This window comes from Lissotriton vulgaris, chromosome 5, assembly GCF_964263255.1.
Source record: "Lissotriton vulgaris chromosome 5, aLisVul1.2, whole genome shotgun sequence".
Taxonomy (NCBI): domain Eukaryota; kingdom Metazoa; phylum Chordata; class Amphibia; order Caudata; family Salamandridae; genus Lissotriton; species Lissotriton vulgaris.
Genome location: NC_141693.1, coordinates 452,443,000 through 452,464,959, shown reverse-complemented (window position 1 = coordinate 452,464,959; position 21,960 = coordinate 452,443,000). Strand labels below are relative to the sequence as shown.

Sequence of the window (21,960 nt, the reverse complement as noted above, 5' to 3'; positions counted from 1 at the left end):
ACCATAGCAGTGGTTCTGAGTCTGCCAAGAGAGTTGAGTGCCCAACAAAACTGGACTTGAGCATATGTCCCAACAACAGAGCTGGTGATGTTGCTAATGCGCATAAAGGACAATTTTCTAACACACATCTCTGTTCCAGATCAGCCCCACTTGATGCCACCACGTTTGACATAGAAGGAAGTCCTGGAGTAGACGTGAAGGTTGCTAATCGTCTTTCAAGTGAAACTATCCAAAAAGAAGCGGGGAAGTGGCCTCTGGACAAAAATCTGGAGGTCTCAATCACTACCACCAAACCCAGCACTGAAACCAATGACATCAAAGTAAGTTGTTTATCATGCATTGAGTGCACAAATGCCCCAATGAGTTAATGGGTGAATGAGAAAGCAAGTCATGAGTGAGAGATGCCTGGATGAATTTAGGGTGTGAATTTGGGGTTTGTTAAAGTTGTTGGATTGAGTTCTTCTGAAAAGACCAGATACTGAAACTGGAGTAACAGTTGGCTAGAACACTTTGAAACCGCATCTTTATCCTGTGGTAGTGGTGAGGGGTCAGCATGAATGGTAGATGCACACAAGTAAACTACATCCCTCTTCACAGAATAATAAACCTGGAAAGTCCCCAGTATTTGTGAATGGATTAATATTGTGGTCATTTAATTGGCTTGAGGAGGATAATGGCTCTCATTTTTTGGATGCTGATAGCCGGGCGGCCCTTCACACCTCGGGGATAACTAGTTTCAGAACAATTCCAATCCAATGCTTGATAGACTGCTTACTTCCAGTCCGCTCTTCAGTAGATTCCCAGGGGTATATTTATGAAAGGGCTGTGTTGCTTTTGGTGCCATGCAATTGGGTAAAAAGTGTTGCAAATCCTTAAGTATGATTTATCAAGCCACGCAAGGCCACCTTGCTTGGCCCTGAGTGGCTTGATACATCCAGAGTAACACAATGCAGTGCAAATCACTGAATTGCATTACTCTGCTCCAGGGAGGCATTCCATGGGTGGAGCATGGGTGCTCCCATGCATCCACCCATGGTTTTTGGAACATTTCCAGAGTTACCATAAGTGGTAAACCTGGGAATACATCAAAAGGCTACCTCTCCAGGTGAGGCGTAACTAGGAGAAATATCTTTATTTCTCCTTGTTATTTCCTCTTTCTCTGTGTGCTGCATGCTGCAGCACACATGGAAAGAGGAAAATGCCTTGCAGGATTGCGTTTGTGCAGGAAGGTGTCCCTTCCTGCACAAAAAACAATCCAGCTAACAACACAGGCACCCTTGCACCATTGCATCTTTAAGCTGGCACTAGGCAGCACATTGTGCGCCTGCTCTTGAAAATGACAGGAATGAGCTGTGTATTGTTAAATATGGTGCATTCCTGCCCTTTCCCTATTACACAGCACACCAAAGCACAGCAAGGTGACTTGGTTCACTGCACTGCGTGACATTTTGATAAATATGTCCCCTAGTCATGTTCTTGTGCCATTAATGGGCAGAATGCTATGGGGGGCAGAGAACATGGTACTGTAGCGGGCTGGTGTTCTGTAGGCACTGCCAGTGCTATATCTCTCCTTATATGCTACGAATGACAAAGTTTTGCCGGAATTTCCATAAGGTGATCATGTTTTTTCTAGTGAACTTGAAGGCAGGTATTGTGAGGGCGAGGATTGTTGTTTTATCTGAGTGCCTTGTGCGGCCTTTTCATCTCTTGCTGGCCCATTTTGGCCTTTTCTTTCAGGATGGTGCCAGGCTCAATAGATTGCCCTCGCGCAATATATTTTAAGTCAGCATCTCAATTGCGACAAGACTTTTTTGCTTTTTGGTCACCATTGGAACAAGCATTCTTTTTTTCTGGGCCTCATCAGAGTCAACTGTTCTTCTCGTCTTCTAGGTCAGCTTTGGACAGTGTATTTGTTTGTCTTCTAGGGCACTGCTAGGACTGGTACCCTCCTTTTTTCCTCGATTATTCCTGGGCCACATACTTCTTTCCCTTAGGTCCGTCTTTGGGCCATTCACTCTATTTTCTTCTAGGCTTCATTTTGACCATCTTCCTCTTCTCTGAGTCATACTAAGCTGCTTATGAGTGAGCCTTGTTTCAGACCTTTGCCTGTTGTATGGGTCACGTATTCTTCTTCTCTAACTTACTTGACCACTTATTTCTTCCACGAGTGTAGATCTTCTGGCGGTAATGGCTTTCCCCCTGCGCATGTGGCAGGCCCACCTTTCCACTGAGCACTGATGTGGCACAGAGCCCATATAGGGCCTGATTCACAAAGCGCCTCCGCACTCGTAGCGGATGCCCCACAATCGAGGGAGCCGCACTCGAGGCAGAATCTCAGGGATGAGAATTCTCATTGTGAATCAGGCCCTCAGAGCCTTTCAATTAATCAATCAGGGGTTTGTAAAGCACAACTACTCATCCGTGAGGGTCTCAACCTGCTGGGGGGGGGTCGAGGGGGGGAGCGGCGGCTCCGTTGGGTGCTGGGATCATCGTTAGAGCCAGATCTTGAGGTCCTTCCTGCACTGGAGCCTTTCACTTCATGTGTTCAAAACTGAGAGGGTTGACACTTGGCCAGTGTTTCATCGACCTAGCCTGTATTTTTAAGACCATGACAGTTAATATATTGGGAAAAAAGTGAAAACCTCTATTTTTTCCCTTTTGAAAAATTTACCCAAACAGCAAACACATGGAGAAATCACGTCAAAAATATTTGAGAGTCAAATCAATACTCAGAATGTTAGACAAATAATCATTCACCTACCCACTGTTGGCCATTCAATATTTGGAAAAGGTAAACAAATGACCAGCACTTTTGATTTTTTTGTTTATTCTCCCTCTTTTTCTCTTGTGGGTAAGGTAGTACAGTTCTTCGGCCTGGTCGGGGAGAGAGAGCACAGAGCAGGGCACTAGTGGGTATTAGCATGCCAAGGGGGCCCTTGGCTGGTAGCTAAAGAAAAGTTTCCTTCCCCTTTTCAAGCGAGTAGTGCATTGTCATTTACAGCAGGACTGCAGTGAGCTCTCTGCGTCCAAGGCAGTGGAGTCATGGGAGAAGGTGTGGTCGTGGACAGTGTCACCTTAAGACTTTTGGGGTCCCCTTGGCAAGAAATATGCTAGGAGCTTTTGTTTGTAACAACTTTGAAATGTAATACCCATTTTCTGTTCATTCAAGCCCTATGTTCCCCATTCAAAGAACTAACTCCTAAACTTACTACTTTTGGTATTCACAGAAGTTAGGATTCTGTCTTAAGTCTGTCTTAAATTTGTCTTAAGACAAACTTAAGACAAAATCCTAACTTCTGTGAATACCAAAAGTAGTAAGTTTAGGATTTTGTCTTGTTAGTTCTGTGAATCGGCCCCTATGCTACTAGTACACTATAACAAACAGTCTTAAATTATACATTAACGGATGAGTTAGAGACATACACATAAGTGAGCATGCGAGAAAGTTCACTTTCACAGAGGGTCCTTGGAAGGTGGCTCTCTGGGCATATGCCATCTTTCCCTCTGCCTTAAAACGTCTCTGGTACTGTGAAAGCAAGAACAAGTCATGTCTCTACCTAAAATTGTGTCCTGTAGTTATCCCTCTTTTTCTTGCTAGGGCTCCAGTTCCTAGTGTGAGATGGGGTGTCGGAGGGTGCTGTTTGCCCTTTGTGCCTGTCAAGCTTCAGCACCAGGCCAGTGAAGGGTGTCAGATAGCTCGGAGTATGATGCTCACATTGTCTCTTTGGAGAAATGAGTGGGTGTTGTCAGACATTCTTCTACTGTTTCCCCTCAACCTTCCTTTTTCATCCATGCTCTGAACTTGTCCCATGGACTTATCTACCGGTGAGCAGAAGAAGAATGGTGGATTCGAAACCCTTTTTTCTTGGGTGGCAGTGTACTGGATGGGGTGCTGAAAGTTGCATGCTTACTCACTAAGCTTTTCTTACAACTTGACCACCGGAATGTGTGTTCCAGTGCACATGTCAGTGCTGCGGCCTTGTGTCCCATGCTGCAATCCCCCTAGTGCAACAATGTCTCCATCTTCTTCACAAGTTAAAATTAGACCTTAACATTCCATAGTCAGTATACTGTGGTATACTGGAAACAGAAAGTGGCCTTTGAAGATGTGTTCATACCAAAGTGTATTGAGGGAATGTAGAAAGCAAGACATGAACATTGTTTGTGTTTTCCCTGTGGACTGTTTACTAGGCTGGTTAGCTAATTATTTCTTCATTAACACCCCTAAAAGCGCCCCCTGTCCTCCAGGTTTCTTTCCTCTGTGCCATATGGCCCGTCCAGACATGTCCAGAATTGAATGTCTTTCCCATATGTGGGCAAGCCAAGACAGAAGGCAGGTTTGCGCCAAGGGCTTTGATCTAACCAGGCTCTATTTCGAATTAAAGGATGTGCTGCAGACAATCTATGCACTTGCCATATCCCCCTACTTCGTGCAAGTACAGTGGGAGGGTCACTATAATAAGCAAGAATTGGCAAAGCAATAGGTCTGGTCCTGGAAAGCTTGTGGAATGGTTACATTCATTTTTAGTGTTTTAATGCAAGCATATGCCACAATAGGAAGAAAAAAACATGCAGCCATCTAATCATGGCTGACATGTGCTTATAATAAAAAATGTAATATTAAAAAAATAATACTTGACATCCATTTTACAAGAGATATGTTTGAATACCAAGCCTTTCAGCTGTCTCCATTTTATTATTTGTGAAGGAGATGAGAATAAATCACTCCTAATCGAGCACTCAAATTGCCGGCAGTTACACTTTTGCAGTGTCATTTCAACGCATTATTACAGCAGCTTTAGAAGACTGAATATAACTCACGATCTAACAAAAAGTGAGGGAAAAATAAATAATTGATATTTAAAGTTAATATAAACAATTAATAAAATAAAAACACTTTAAGGCAAACGTGTCGCTGAAGAGAAAGGTGTTGTTTTTAGGCATATGGGAACAATGAGCCCAGGCTTACTGCGGTCACTCAAAGTGAAGGGAGCCATTGGGCATAGCTGGCTGGCCCATTGCCCGATGCCCTATAATTTGGCGGGTGGAAGCAAATTGCGGTTGATAATAAAACAGACCCGTGAATATAGCCTGCTGACCAAAACTCTTTGTATAGATATCATGTAATGTTTTTGAGCGGGAAAACTATAATCTGGAGAGAGAGCTAGAGGTGTCACAAAGGCCAGGAATATAAATGCATGTATTTATCCTCTGTAAGAAATTGGGTTACTGGTAGACTGGGGTGTGAGCCCTGGTCAAACGGCAATCACAATCCTTGTCAGGTTAAGGCACAAGCAAACCTTATATTAACCTGTGCTCAATACCCTGGCAGTTTGGCACAGAGCAGTCAGGTGTAACTTAGAGGCAATGTGTAAAGTATTTGTGTGGCCCTTAAAACAGTAAGTGATAACACCGCACAAAATGTATCCCACACCAAGTAGAAAAATAGAACAAACTTGAATAAAGAAAACAAGACCAAAATGACAAAAAGCCAATCAGTAGAACCGGTGTTATGAATTTTTAAAGGACAAAGTGTAAAATAGCACCTAAAAGCACACAATGCCAACTGCGGCTATCTGGTCATGCTAGACTGGGTCAAAGTCAAAAGTTCATACCGACTGCAATGGAACGTAGGTCGCATACAGTTCCAGATTAGTCACACTGAAGATTAACCTTCTCAAGTTTTATGCCAAGAGTCCTGTTTGACTTGGAGAAGGTTAGGGGATCAAGGAGAGCATCACAGGTGATTGTCTGCATGGCGCGAAGCACAGGCTGGCTATTGGGGACGGGCGGGCTAGTGCTTTTCATTGGCTGTCCTCCGCAGGCAACCAATGCTTGTTGTGTCAAAAGATTGGCTGACAGCAGCTGACGCTGAATTTTGGTATGAGCTGCTCCATCCTGGTGTGAACAGGCCAACAAGAGCCCAAAAGCTTAATTTAGGTAGCATCACTTGGGGGTCATGAACTCCCTGCAGCTTAGTCCAGGTGCCTTTTTTGTCCCTGAGGTTCAGATCATGTGGCCAGCAGACTAGTCCTTTGAGTCCCTCTTGGGTCCTGAATTCAAGATAAAGATGCAGGCCCAGTTCTTCTTAGCCAGGCAAGAAAGCAGCAGGTCAGGAGCTCCTTTAGAGCAGCAGTCCAGCAGACTGGCAGTCCTTGTTGCAGCACAACAGACCTTCTTCCTGCCAGAGTATCAACACATCTAGAAGTCTACTGAAGAGTTGGTGTCTGAGGTCCCCTATTTATATCCTGGTGAATTAGTTCTGGAATTTGGGAGAACCTTCTAGACAGTGTCTTTGAAGGTCATGGAATCTTCTGCCTACCCTCCCTGGCTCCAGGCTGGATGCAGTAACATTGTGGGGTCATTAAGCCCTTTGTGGCAAGGCAGAGCACAGGTGATTCATATCCAAGTGGGGCTGTGCTGAGCACCATCCCCCAATCCTCCCAGCAGATGGCCCATTCAGACACACCTAATCTCTCTATTGTATGACTGTCTGGGAAGAATTCACAAAGTCTAGCTGTCAGTTAATCCCAGTCATTTGACCCAAGACAGGCTAGGGGACAAAAAGGGCTAACAGCAGGAAAACGCCAACTTTCTAAAAGTATTAACACAAAAATAAGCAACCCAGTATACCCTTGTGGTCTTCGGTGAATAAGAGTCAGGTAATGATGCCTACAATGGATGTACTTAAAGAAATATTTAAGTAAATAATCTCACATTACTTGATGAGCATCTAATCATGACATCTTGAAACACATTTAAAGCAGAGTAGTCTATAGTATTTAAGTAGAGAATTAAATCAACACAACCAGGCTTGTCTCTTAAAACTTTTTGCATTTCAATCATAGACAAGTGGTTTCATTAGGGGTTCAACATGAATACATGCTTCAACAACATTGATAACTAAGCAAGAAAGACATTCTTTAGATTTCACTAATTAGCAATGTTCAATAGGCCAGTCCTATGGACATTTAGTTTGGAGAGTGTCCTAGACATAGGAACCTAATCCTCAGATTTTAAAATTTAACAGAGACTAAAAGGTAATGGGTTAGAGTGTTCGACGTTTCGGTCTCTTGTGAGGTGAATCTATGAGACCATCATTAAGACAAGGTGTTTCATATGAAGATCCAAGACCCCTTTGCAGCATAAATATTCAGTTAAAGAGAATCTACAAAGGAAGTTCTCGCAGGTAAAGTGCGGAATATTTATGCCAAATGAAGTACTCAATTCAATCCAGTAACGTTATTTTAAGTATCGGTGCAGCAGCCACAGTCAGCCATCCCCGTTAGCACCCACTAATGTGAGTCTGCACACTAGTGAGAGCTAAATGGGCTGCCAGGTTGGTAGAAGAATCTGAATTCAATTAAAGAAAAGATTGAAGAACTTAAGAATGATGGGATGACTCCTATTTGTGTTTATATAACATTGTGTGTGCTAGGAGACGTATGTTTAAGTATCTTACCTCTGTGCCCATGATGTAGGGATGACATCCCTTCTCTTTTAGCACCGCACTAGTATAACACATTACAGCTTCTTGTGTACTGTGTCTCGAGTGCCTAAATCCCTTGATCTCCCCCTAATAGACAATGAAGGGTTTACCTGTTCCCATTTGGAAATTAACTTTTAAGATGTTATAAGTCAACTCCGATGTTATCCTATGTGAGAGATAGGCCTACCAGGACATGCAAAACTTAAAAGTGCATGTCCAACTTTTTAAATATATTGCTCCTGCCCTCTGGGCTGTTGAAGGTCTACACTAGAGGTAACTTATATGTATTCGGAAGGAAGGTTTGGGCCTTGTAAAAGTTTTACTTTGCCAGGTCTACACAGTAGTTTAAAACTGCACACAAATGCTCTGCAATGACAGGCCTGAGACATGTTTAAAGTACTACTTAAGTAGGTGGCACAATCAGTACTGCCGCTCCACTGATTGCATTTAATTTACAGGCCCTGGCCAAATGTTGTGCCACTTTACAAGGGACCTCCAAGTAAATTAAATATTCCAATTGGGTATAAGTCAATCTTAAAAAAATGTAAGCAGGGAGCACAAGCACTTTAGCAGTGGTTAGCAGTGGTAAGCTTCACAGAGTCCTAAGGCCAACAAAAACGAATTCAGCAAAAAAGTTTGAAAGCAAAGGCAAAAAGTTTGGGACACCCTGCAGAAAGGGCCAAGTCCAAAATACTCCCACCCAACTTCCAGGTTGTTTTTAATTATCGTCTAGTAGGTGATGACATAGTAGGTCTTTTATTGATGTGGCTTTTTCTTTGGTTCATAGGATCAAGTCTCATCCCTGGCTCAGCTCTCCGTCTCAAGTTGGTGGCCTGTTCATCTCTAAACATTGCTAGCAGAACAGAGCACCCATATTCTCAGGCTGTGCTTGCCACCTGGCTGTGTCGTAGAATGCCCCAAACCATGGATGTCATTTAACAAAACAGACCCACTTAGTTGCATAGCTGGCATGTTTGATTGGTCCATGTGTGATGTACTTCTCCAGTCCAGGGTTTCCATTGAATTCTGGGACTTGTAGTCCTGTTATATAATGTAATAAACAAGACCATACGTCCCAGATTTCAACAAAGAATCCTAGACTGAAACAGCACATCACGCATGAACCTAGGAAACATGGTAGGCTGCCATTGCCAAATGTTGTATCTGATGCTGTAAATTTAAAGAAATGACATGCCATGTATTACATTTATTTATTCACCATAGCTCAGTGTAAGTACATCTCTTTCCAATTTGAAAACCAACCGTTTCATATTCAACACTCCACATCACTAATATTATTGCACCTCACATTTCTCACACACACACACACACGCACACACACACACACACACACACACACACACTGTGGCTGTACCCTCGCAATACCAAATGTAGGCCTACTGTGAAAAGGGGGAGTAGTGCAAATGTACCATACGCAATGACAGTGCAAAAGTGATATTGTATGCACCATTTTGCAGCACCTTGATGAAATGATCCTTAAACCTCTGTTACTGCATATAAATGTAGTTGAATTCTGACTTATTGACCTTTCATTACAAAGAGTGTGGTATCTCTGTCTGCTTCCACAGATGAATGTGACATATTATGGAAGGAGTGAGAAAAGTCCCCCGAGCAGTGCCGTACTCCGAATCACTAGTATTGGTAAGTGCAAACCAGGATACATCGAGGGAAAATATAAGAAGTATAGCCTCTGTCACCAAACAGGCACCAAAGATAAGCCCTTGTGTGTCTATTATGTAAACAGATGCCAAATACGAGTTATGCAACCTCTATCACAAGTGTAGTGTGTCAAATCAATTATGTCCCCCAGTCTACTGTGATGGCTGAAACCACTCCCTAAAATTAAGCCTGAGCAGATTTCGGAGAGTTCTGCTACGTGGACTTACTTAAAGTGACAAAAAAACTCCGCCAAGCTACATGGACCTCCCCAAGCGGTGGAGTAGGTTTCTTGCGTGGTTCGCACTGATTTTTAGTGCCGGGTATTTGTCCTGCATGAGCAGCATCTTGCACATTGCAAGAGGGAGCTGCTTCTTTTTGCTGCTCGAGTAGAAGCGGTAGAGACCATCCGCGACCACCCACATGTAGAAATCTCGCAGGGAAGTGGTCTAACATTGGATTTTTCTCGCTCACACTCGCCAACTTACCGTTGGCGAGTGAGAAAAAAAACTCTGCTACACATTGCAAGCTTCTCGGAGTGCAAACAACTCTACCAACTCCGTAAACGGAGCGGAGTTCACCACACAGGCATACCTAAAATACAATTCAGAAGACAATTTGCCACTGAATCCTATGTATTGAACATAATATCCTTGAACAGGTTCCAAGAGAGATAATGACCCCAAGTATGTTGTGAAAGGGAGAGTACGTCTGCTAGGAATAGAGAACCAGCAGTTATTTTACCTCAGGGAATGTTGTTGAGGCCAAGTATATAGGCCACAGTATATTTGCAAAAGAGATCATTTCCAGCCCAATGCCCCAATAATTATAATGCCCAACAGCAAGTAGAATGAACATCATCGAATTGTGCCAATAATGTAAATGTGAATTAAAACTGTCTTGGGTGGAATAATACACTAGAGCACGACCACAACAACATGTGGATAATACTCTTAATAATGTGGCACGAGAAACCTAGAGTAGGAAGAAAGATGTCAAGGTCATATTGTGCCAGGAAGATTAACACTCAAAAACTAAGTGCAGAGGAAAGAATTTGACCAAGTACGTACAATAGCCAGTAAATGCTACAGGAGAATGAAAAAACATTAAAAAGTGTATCAGGAAATGTAATGCTCTTAAAATACTGTTTTAGAAACAATAATTATAGATACCATCACTCAAATATTAATCTGTCCTCAGAATACAGTACACTGAAGGCAAAGTACACAGAACATGGTGTTAGGAGGAATATTACACATCAGAACTTTTGTACCAGATCGGACAATGCCATAAGCATTCTATGTCAGGAGAAGGTTGCCTCCTGCTATACTGTGCCTGGAAGAGCAATTCCTGGCAAAGTGTGCTTAAAAAACTAATGTTCACCAAAATGAATGCAGGAAGATCTCTACCTACCAACCAGACACAAAACACTTGTTCTCTTTTGATTGGAGTGCAAGGAGATCCCTGTGTGGGACAAACTCTGGCACCTCTCTTCTTGTGAGTAGACTTTACATTAAAAGAAATTCAGATTATATAAAAAGCTGTATCAGGGTCCAACTACACGTTGTCAAGCATTGCTCATAAAGGGCCAGATGTAGGTAATTCCGATTTACCAACTCTTAAATACTGAATCATACCGATTCGGTATTTAAGAGTCGGTAAATCGGAAGGGGGCAGATGTAGGTAATTCTTATTTTAGAATTACCGAATCTGTATGATTCGGTATTTACCGATTCAGTAAATACCGAATCGGTATTGCCCATTGATTCCTAAGGGCCTTGAAGCCCATAGGAATCAATGGGCAATACCGATTCGGTATTTACCGAATCAGTAAATTCTGAATCCTGCAAGGGTGCAGGGGGTGTCACTTTGACACCCTCTAGCACCCCAAGTACTGGCTTGTGTGACATGTGGCACACATACATGTCCTAAGGGCATGTCTGTGTGTCACTTGGCACAGCTGTACATGCACAGATGTGCATGTACACCTGAATTCGGTATTTTACCACCCAATTGGATTGGGTGGTAAAATACCGAATTCTGAAGGCCTGTAGCACTGTAAACAGTGCTACCTACATCTGGAATTTACCGAATCGGTCAAATTACCGATTCTGTATTTTACAGAATCGGTAAATTTACCGATTTGGTAAATTTACCGATTCTGTAAAATAAAGGCCCCTACATATCAAAAACCAATTACCGGTCGGTAACAACCGAAATCGGCCGTAACCGACCGGTAATTGGCGACCTACATCTGGCCCAAAATGTCTTCATGTGTTGCAAAAAAGAGAAAATGCCTTTAAAAACTGAACATATGTTCTAAAAATATGAAATATTATTGATAAAAAGGAATGGTCAAGAGCGCCACACACATTTTGGTACCATCTTCATTTGTAGGTTCAGAATAAATAATGACTCTCCTGCCTCTGAAAAAGCTTTAATGCAAACATTTAGGAGGTCTATTATGATGGCGGGTGGACACCGTGACGGTCAACGGGACCGACCGCAAGAGGTGCGGCGGTCCGGCTGTGCCTATCAGGATGCGACCGCCTGCATATTTAACATTGTGGCGGGCGGTACTGTATTCAGCACCCGTCACAATGTTAAACAGGCATGTTGTGCACTTGCATGCACAACGTGACAGGCACTGTGCAGTGCTTGCCACGTTGTGCATGTAAATGCAGGGGGGTAGCATAGGTACCCCCCATGGGCCTCCCACCATCCTGGGGGTCCGCAACGGGCCCCAACTGCGATCACCGCATGCCTTTCCATATCAGGCCCCTTTTCTACCCGGTCACCTGTGTGACCGGCGGACAGTCTTTCAGTCCACTGGCTTCCCCCCCCACCATCCTAATATGGCGGGAGGGAAATGGGAGGTGGGCGGTGAATAATGGCTGGTGGATCGCCACCCCCACACGGGAGGTGGCGATCTACCTGACATTATAGTAGACCCCTTAGTGTTGAAGGTAAGACACACACATTTCAGACTAAAACAATACATAATGATCTCATTAAGTAATAGTACATAGGGCCTGATTACAATGGTGGTGGGACCTCCACCATCAGGCCACCGGTGGTGGTCCAATTGCCATCCGCCCTGCAGGTCCGCCAGCCGCATTGGGATGCAGGGGGTGGTAGCATCTGGCAAAGAGCCCGTCCGCTACGGATCTGACAGGGTCAAGGAGCCGGGCGGCCTGTCAGAGGGATAGTAATTCCTAAAATAAGGGTGGTGCCTGCTCAAGCACCGCCGTAGGGATTACAAAGTCCCTTTCGACCTGCCCTTTCATGGCGGTCCGCCAGCCATGAAAAGGCAGGCGGTAAGTGACTAGCAGGCGCCCTTCCCCCTCCACTATGGGGTCAGGGAACACCTATGGTGCCTCCCTAAACATCCCTGCACCGTGTGGCAGGCACCACATAGTGCCTGTCACAGGGTGCAGGGATGTTTACAAACATAGCTCTTAGAATCCTGTTCCTGACAGGATGGCAATTGGACACTCGTCTGACCGCTATCATAATCAGGCTCATAGTTCCTTACCCATTGGGTAGCAGAAAGATTCAACCACATGGCCAATTGTTCTTAACCCGTGGTCGGGAGACCCTTGGGGGTTCCTGACACCCACTCAGGAAGTTAGTGACTGCTTAGAAAATTAATTAATATTACCAGATTATGAAAGAGTATATAAATAAAGAAGCAAAAGGAAAACTGAACATTTTCTAACGTTCTGTATTGTTGAAGGAACTCGAAATTGGAGTCTAAAAATTAAGTTGATATCCTCCTATTGATTCTTGGGAGAAGTGCAAATGTATCAAACAGAATATAGTATGGATACTGGGTGGCCTTAGTTACATTTAGAAAATCTCCAACATTCCCATTAAAATTTAATTCTGATTTTTTTATATTTGTTAGAGAAACAAATAAAATATTATAGCATTTGTAGATTTGTTTGATGAATGGTTGTTTCCCTATTGTTTTATGGTTCAGTTATCAAAATTGCTTAGGCCTGCTCCCGGATTCAAATAATCCCTCAGTGGGGGTCCCTGGATTCCAGCAACGATTAAGTGAGAATCGCTTTAGTCTCTTAAAGACATAGGTGTTGGGCCAGATTCACAAAGGTAAAGGGAGACAGAAGTCTAACTTTACGACTTTCGATATTCACAAAGGGCATTTACTACTTGTGAATAATAATAATAATAATACTCCACATTTTGTAAAGCGCGAACAATCACCCATAAGGGTCTCTAGGCGCTGGGGGCCGTTGGGAAGATTAAGCAAGCTATTGCCCAGAGTCACATGGTGCTGGGTTAATCTGCCGCCGGCACCAGGGATCGAACCGTGATCCCCAGATTTCGGAGTCAGCACTTTGTGAATACCGACAGTCGTAAAGTTAGACTTCTGTCCAACTTTACCTTTGGGAATCGGGCCCATTGTGCTTATCTTGAAAATACATTTATTCGTTCATTCATTTTCATTACTAACACCTGGAGTACTTCTTGTGGCCTTCCCATAGTTTTAAGACACTCGTCTCGTGTGAGTAAGACACCATCAAATTCATGTAAGCCTTTCCTGTGCAAATGATTTAAAAAAATAGCCGGAAAGTAATGTAGTGCACAAGAGAAAGGAACATGAAAATATCTATACAGAAATTAACCTGGGGGTGGCTGGTGAAGTAAAATTGTGCAGAAAAACATAATGGGGCAGATTTACGTTAACTGGCGCATCCCCAGGAATGCGCCAGTTAATGTGCGCCACAGCTCCGCCACCCATGGTGCGCCGCATTTACAATGCGGTGCACCATGGTGCAAGGCAGGGAAGATGCGTGACGCATCTTTCGGCGTACGGGCGGCGCATTACTGGAGTCATGTCACAAGTGCGACATGACTCCTGCAATGCACAGGGGCCACCCCTACATTGCATGGTGCATCACCCTTACGCCTGCTTCAAGCAGGCGTAAGGAATTGACGTAGAAAGTGACTCAGTGAAATCTTGTAGATTTCACTGAGTCACTTTCCAGGGGCGTTCCTGCGATGGAACGCCCCCCCCCCTGCACCGGAACGCTTACATGAAACCTGACGCAGGTTGCATGTGGCGCAGGGACTTACACCGTTACGCATCTCCATAGATGCGTCACGTTGTAAATGCCTCGTAGGGATGCGCCACGTTTACGCCGCCTTGCGTGACGCAACAGCGGCGTAAACGTGGCGCAAGGGCCTCATAAATCTGCCCCAATAGATTTTGTAGGTCAAATAATGTTATCAAAATACAGGAAACAGGAAGCATTGGTAACACTGACGTTCGACAGAGAGAGCAGGCGCCGTAATATATGGATCTGACCTGATGCGCTATATCTTACATCAAGATTTACCTTTCTAAATTCCCTGGGTCTCTAGCCAGAGCAGCTTCAGTGGCTAAACTCCGTGAGAAGATATTTGATTTCATCAAGAGAAACGAAAGGCTGTACTTAAGGTCTCATTGCAGGAGTCCTGAAGTATACGTTTAGGAGGAATACCACAGATCCATTGTTTCTCACCGGAAATACCAAAGAAAAAAATGTGGGAATCGGCAAGATAAGACTGATTCCCTAAAGCTCAGAATTCCCTTTAACCTGCCCGCCCCAGAATTACTGGGACAATCGGTAAGAGTACTTCTAGGGGGCTGATCTACTAGGGCACTCTCAATGAGATTCTAAATCTGTTGTGGCCTCCTGTGGCTGCTCACAAACCATTGGATGTCACGTGGCAGTTTCAGGCTTTAATGGTGTGGACTAGCCTAACCTAGAAGGCAATGACCAGAAGTGCCAACCAATGTGACACCATCACACTAAAGCAAGTAATCTTTCTATTGGCTCATTTTTATTTGGCTCTTAAGTAAAACAGTTGTTCATGACAGCCATCAACCTGCTCCTACATCTCTTGCTGGATAGTGTAACCCCTATCATCATCAAGGGGCTGGCTGCCTGGAGAGGAGGAGGCTAGTGAGGAAAGTGTAAAGGAGAAGTTTTGAAAGAAGAGAAGAGGGTGTAGTGTTGGTGAAGTAATCAGGAATCAGACGAAGTGGTAGAATAAGGTATTTATTCCAAGTTAGGTTACAGGTATAAGTTAAGGAGGAAGAAGGGAAATAATGAACCCCACCAGGAGCAGTATGTTCTTGCTCAGCCCAGTTATCAACTGACTCCTAGAGTCCAGTTCCTAGAATTCCATGACATCATATCAATGATAACATTCTACAGGATAACTAGACTGGCATAGGAGAGATGCCAGACATGACAGAGGGACTAAGGTAAAATGTCAGCTGACCTGGTGTGATGAGTGTTTTTACACAAACCTGTTTAACAATCATTTCTTTTCCAGAACTGTCACTGAACGTTGATGTACACCGCAACGGGACGGTCAGCAATGATAAGACCAACAAGGTAAGGAACCTTCCACCCAGCACACCCGCATACACGAACTGTAAGATAGCAGTCCTCGTGGTTGAGTGAGAGTCTCTATTGGAAAAGTTGGCCCGCAAGTTTATTGACAGGGCTCTCACCAGAGAGATCCTCTGTTCTGATTGCTTACAACACTACCGGACACTGCGTGCGCCTATGCAGACGTTTTCACAGGGACACTTAGGGGCATATTTACAAGGAGTTAACACCACCAGAAAGTCATTTTTTCCAATGTTCTGGTGGCATTAACTCCTTACCCTTAATTACAAGGCGGCGTTAAGCCACTTAATGTGGCCTAAAGACTCCTTGTGAATAATGACCCGATTCACGCTGCCCCATACCTTGCAAATATGGGTCAGCATCAAAATGCAAGGAGTGTTGTAGTGGACGTTCCACCGCAACACCCATTGCTTTTTGACACTGCCCCATATTTCCAAGGTATGGGGTAGTGCCAAAAATGCAGCCAGGAAATACATGATCTTAAGTTGGTGATACAAGGAGAAATATTTCATTTCTTCCTCTTATTTTGCTCTTTCCACATGTGCTGATTTCTGCAGCACACATAGATAGAACAAATCGCCTGTAAAGATTGTTTATGTGCAGGAAGGGTTCCCTTCCTGCACATAAACTATTGCCCCTGCAGTGCGGGCAGCCTAGTAAAATGGTACTACGCAGATTTTTTATCGCCAGCGTTAAGGCTAATGTTTGGGTGCGCCGCATTCTTGTGAATACGGTGCGTCCCTGCATTTTGAAGCTGTTGGAGCTCGGAGTTACAAATTTTGGCCAACACAGCACTCTGCTAGTTTCTTGTCAATATGCCCCTCAGTTTATGGTTCACATAGAAAATGTTGCTCTGTCTCACCTTCCCCTTCCTAGTCCTTTGCATGTCAATGTCCATGCACAACAACTCACATCTGGCATGGCATCATACCCTTTGTGCCTCACACGGCGCCCTTCCTTTAGGTCATCAAGAATGTACCACGGAAGGTAGAAATGAGTCAGAAAGATTTTGACAACTAAACGTGTTCATTGAAAATAACAAGAGAGGAACAACTTGACACAAACTGGATGTGGCGTTCTGGGAGTGGGAAAAGATATTGGAGGCACATAAACAGAGAGCTAAGAGGGATGGTGACAGAAAGCAGGCTGACCATTTTCCAAATACAGACACTGGTTTACAAAAGCCTTTTCTTTAACGTAAAGATGCAGACCTGGACTGGATGCAAGAAAATCAGAAACAATGTTCTAAGTACGGTCATATATCAAAAGCACAGTAAACTGACTTCATAGGAAATTAGATTAAATCCATGCCCTGAGGCACACTCATAAAATGCTGAAAAAAGGCATGCAATAGATATAATAATCAGCAGAATAGAGAGAAAGCGCGTAAAATTCGAGCACTCTGCGAAATGCATCGATCCATCCACTCAAGAACTGAAGTAATTTACACCTGTGACTCTTGACTTGTGCCATGTTAATGGGATTCTTCTAGATACATAGTCACGCATTTCGAGGGATGCGTCAAAGGGCGTGGGCCATCCAAGGTGATAGCCTTTCCCACAGCTGATGAACATACAACGTTTGTATGTCAGAATAGTGAGGACACAAATTTCAACCAATCAAACTATTGTGGCAAGTATATCAACTACCATATACCACAGAGATACGTATTAACTCCACATCTGCATACCTTGGAGATATGTACATATCGTCAGGGTACATACATGTCACTGCTCGCCATGTCATATCCCTGATGTGGACCTTGCACATACGCTATGGTCCTGTTCGACTTTTCAGGGTTACTGACAATCGATGTATACTACCCTGCAGGAGGTCATGGTCATGGAATTACCTGACACCTGCACGTGGGAGGCATGTGCACTTGGCATTTTTAAAAGTAGGAAGCAACATAAGGTGCACCCCCGATTGCGGCTATGGAATCCCTCCTCACCAAGCAGGCACTCACATTCCAGTGGCGTTCTCCGGCGGCTCCACCGGTGGCAGCTTCGCATGGGGTGGTGTTCAAATGGGGCGGGCGGAGGAAGGCTCTCTGCTATGAGGAGGTAGGCCTCCTGCACAAACGTCGAGTCCCCGTCAATGGGCTACCCTCCTCACACACTTTCTACAGGGAATGATGACCATCCCCCATGATCTATACAAGTTGCCTTTGTGATTATTGATTTATGCATGGGACTTGGGGTTCCCTCATCCAGTGAGCCGGTCTGCCATTTTGAATCCTGTCCTGCCTGTACTGGGTGGATAGGGGTATTCCTAGGGGATCCCTCCTCTTCCCCTCCAACTCCCCCACACTTCACACTTGCACTTACCGGCTGAGTCTATCTTGTCTTACTCTTACTATGTGTCTACAGCTACGTATGTCCACTAGCCAATGAATGTCCACACATCTCTCTTCCAAATGACACGGCCTGCCACTGCCAGCTTCTCTACACACCCTACTCCCACCCCAGTTTTTAGCTTACTCCCTGTTTTACGACATTGCGGCTGTGGGCTGATGTTATTCACCAGTATGTCATACCTAGACCTCCATGACTGTTGATAATTTTCAAAAAAATGCACATGCATTACTTTATGATATATGGCAAGATGCTATGTTCATACCGTATGACCGATATGTCTTACATTTTGGAAGGTATTGCAAGTTGCTCCTGGTGTGGTTAATTATTTACTAACTTGTAACTTACGCATCAGCACAATTGTTTAATAACTCTCTGACTACAGTATACAATGTCCGCATTTTCATGTACTAAGACGCTTTGGTTCAATGGTGAAAAGGCATAACTTGAAGAAAACTAAACAAATAACAATAAAAACAAAATAAGGAAGTCACAGGAAGAGATCTCACCATAGTTTGAGAATAGTACCAGCCTTGTTGACCAGCATTGTGGAGAGGCAGCAGAAAGAAAAGATGATGTGGTAAAAGGCGGGACGGGAGTACTGGTAGGAAACCTGTAGTGCTGAGACAGAAGAGACTGGATATAAAGCTTGTACAGTTCAACGTAGTGAGGAGGCGATAGTTGGGTTCAGGCAAACTGGAAAATGCCTGGAGTTGGAAGTTCAAGCAATTGTGCTGCTGTGCTGAGTTCTACCTCCAGATACACCCAAGACCCCACAAGTGTCTCTTACTGCTGTATGCTAGTTAGTGAGCAGATCAGCGCCTCTCTAACTGTGTATGGAAACAAAACTGTAGTCCCCATAGTTACTTTTAGATGTTGTATACTTCAGGTTTTAGGTCTGTCGGTGTAGGCCAACTAGGTTGCTGTAGTTGAGGAATACTGGGCAGAGCACGCGCAACTTTAACTGTAGAGTGCAGTTTGGAATATAGAAGTGCTGTTTGGTGTCTTCTCTGGCAAAAACAGGAGGTTCATCTCCAATCTCCATTCTATTCACTTTTTGTGGTCCAAAAACGGCGCTGCGGAAAAACTGATGAGACAGACTCGCCTTGCTAGGTGAGTACTCAGAACTGGTAAGGACACACATCGGGAATTCAGCACATGCTGACTGCAGGCTTTGTTTGCACCACTGGGGCTATACCGGTGTCTCAGCCTACGATTTGTGTCTAGATGCAAGATGGAGCGGGGCGCTGTCAGTCATGAGCTGGCTCAACTGGGTGTCATGGGGTAATCATATTGGCTCCCTCAAAATGAACATTCAATGTATCAATCCCATTGTTTCTGTTTCAAGCTTCATTTTGGGTGTTTTCAGTAAAATAGTCGATAGAATCTGTCTTTTTGGCTGTAAAGGGATGAGATAAGTGTGGGCAGTGATTGACATGATTTAATTCGTAGATCTTTTCATCATTGGTAGTTTCAGAAAAGGCCTGCAGGCGCTATTTCTTGGGAATTTTGGGGTATCTGATATGGTTAGTGACTACACGAGGGTTCATTCAATAGTGATGGGATCTCTCTTTGGAAACAAAGCTGCAAATGTGTACAGTTTGCCTCAGGTTTTGCATTTCTGTTCAGAAAATTTAGGTCAAATGCTTAATGGTTGTGCTAATAAACATGGTTTGCTACGCACAGTAAATTCAGATTACGTCTGAGACACCGCTTTCTTCCAGAAACATATTTAACCGAGAGTTTTTATTTTATTTAATTTCCTGTCAATATAAAGAAAGACTATAGCATTTTGCACTCTCTGGGTATGCCAGCTATGCAGAAAGTTCCTAATGATGAAACACAAAGGTGGTGGCTGAAATACCTGCACAATTCAGCTGCTTGCAATCACTTGGGTGGCATTGCAGTCCCTCTTTTACCTGCCTCTAATTTCAACCCAGACAGAGAGCAGCCATGTGTAAATCAGACTTCATCCTGCTTTAGTAGGAAGAGTCCATTCCTCTCTGCTACACAGATCCTTTCTAGACAGGAAAATATGAGATCCCTAGTCAGTTTCAACCTTATTGAGCTTCATCAGTGAGGTGCAGCTTAATTCTTGTAGCACATAGAGTATGGGACCTAGGCCGTGGCTTAGCCATCATACTTAGGGAGCCACACAAAAATAAAAAGGTGATGGTGAAATATTTGCACAAGCCTCATCCACCACCTATCGATCAACTCATCTTCCAGTCCATCTTTTTGCTCATTGTATCACTCCGGCAGGGTCAAGTCTTATCCAAATAAAACTTCAATCTGCTCCCATAGAAATAGTCCAACCTGCGCTGCTTGGACAGGTCAACTCTAAAAGGGACCACAAATAATCTCAAACAGATATCAACCTCTTTGGGCCTCCTCATGGGGTACTGTTTGAGTCATGTGGTAGAGTAAACTCAGATCTCACATCTGGCCATACACGTTGCACGTAGAGTGTAAACCTAAAACACAAGGACGAAGGGTGGAATACTACAACAATGCCAAGGGACTCAAACTGCATCTTACCATTTGTATGTGGCTGGTCTTTGTGACAGACTGAGTGGCAAAAACACCATGGACTCCGGGGCGGAGATCTCTGCATGGTAAAGTATGGGGAAAAGTTCCCTGTATTTTACCTTAAAGAAAAAGTAAAACGTTTTTTCAACTTGGATAGATAGATATATATTAAATGTAGAAGTAAAGCAAAAATGCTACAGCACAACTTCAGATTGAACGAAAAAAAATATTATTCAAAATATTTTAAATTGCATTAAACCTATTTTTCTCAAGGTTAAATTAAAAAATAAACCCAACTTAAAGTAAAACAAGAGTTTGTAATATTATGCATTAATTGTTATTAAAGGTGAGAAATGTCATTAATGATAAGTAATTTTATAATATGTATTACAATTTATTGTTACATTAACTTTTAAATGCAAAAAAGTATTTAAAATATGTAATATTTGTATTTATCTTTTAGACATTAAATCCTATTTATTTATATTTTTATCTATTTCAAAAAATGTCATTTAAATTAACACAAATTCTTGTGAGGATTTAAATGTAAATTCCTGCCTCCATTATTTTCAATAGGGGAGTGTTGCACAGCCAGGGGTTGACCATGTGTGGTGCTAGACTTATTGTTGTTTTTTTTAGAAGAAACTTAGACTTGTTAGGTTCCCCAACCTTTATCAGGGAGTGGAGATGTGTAAGGCTATACTTTTGAGTAATGTGTGAATAGCCGAAATTAGTAAAATTATTCTATAGTGCAAGTATATTTAAAATTACTCGTAAGAGCAACTTACCTTTGTGAATAGCCCCAATAGTCTTCATTCACTGGTTTAGGAGTTCTGCATTGAAGTGCTTTTTGAAGGATTGGTATGTAGAGTTTTCATTTCCGTGTTTTTGGTGTGGATTGGTCTTTGAGCTGTTTTATTTCCTGTTTCTTTGTTTTGATATTATCCTGGTTTGTATTCTTTTCAAAATGAAAGGAAGTTTGTAGCATTCTTCTCTGTCTGCTGTCGGGGAATCTTTATGAGCCCTTGTTGGAAAGTGGGTTATTGGTAGGGGCAAATGTAGGTCAGCCACCGGCAATAAGGCCACTAACACATGGTAGGACTCAGCATAGGTCTAAGAATAGTATTTCTATGCTCAACCCTTGGTAACTTGGCTGCGAGCAGGCAGGCTTAACTTTAAAGACAGGTATGTAAAGCATTTAAAAACACCAATTCAGTAAATAACTAAGACACAACACATAATAAAAATCCCAAACCAATTTATAAAAATAGGAAATAGTTTTATAGTTAAAATTACACCCAAATGACAAAAACCCTATGTAGGGAACCAGAGATATGAATTTTCAAAGAATTAGCTAAATATAGCACTTAGAAGATTATAGCACCATATTAGGATACCTGCTCGCAATAGACGGCATCGAAGTCAAAGTTTCAGGCCAACTGCGATGGAGCCCTGAGCGGCCACAGCTCACGGCAGGTCCCGG

General features: G+C 43.3%; 1 protein-coding gene across 1 annotated transcript in view; it reads left to right on the top strand.

Annotated features, from left to right (window-relative positions):
- Positions 1 to 21,960, top strand: part of LOC147711063 (protein-arginine deiminase type-3-like) — an 80,263-nt gene that overhangs the window by 9,038 nt on the left and 49,265 nt on the right. Inside the window, exons 2-4 of the mRNA XM_086921885.1 lie at positions 140 to 320; positions 9,079 to 9,151; positions 15,515 to 15,576. Coding sequence (XP_086778011.1) covers positions 140 to 320; positions 9,079 to 9,151; positions 15,515 to 15,576 — 316 coding nt within the window. The remainder of the gene's footprint in view (positions 1 to 139; positions 321 to 9,078; positions 9,152 to 15,514; positions 15,577 to 21,960) is intronic.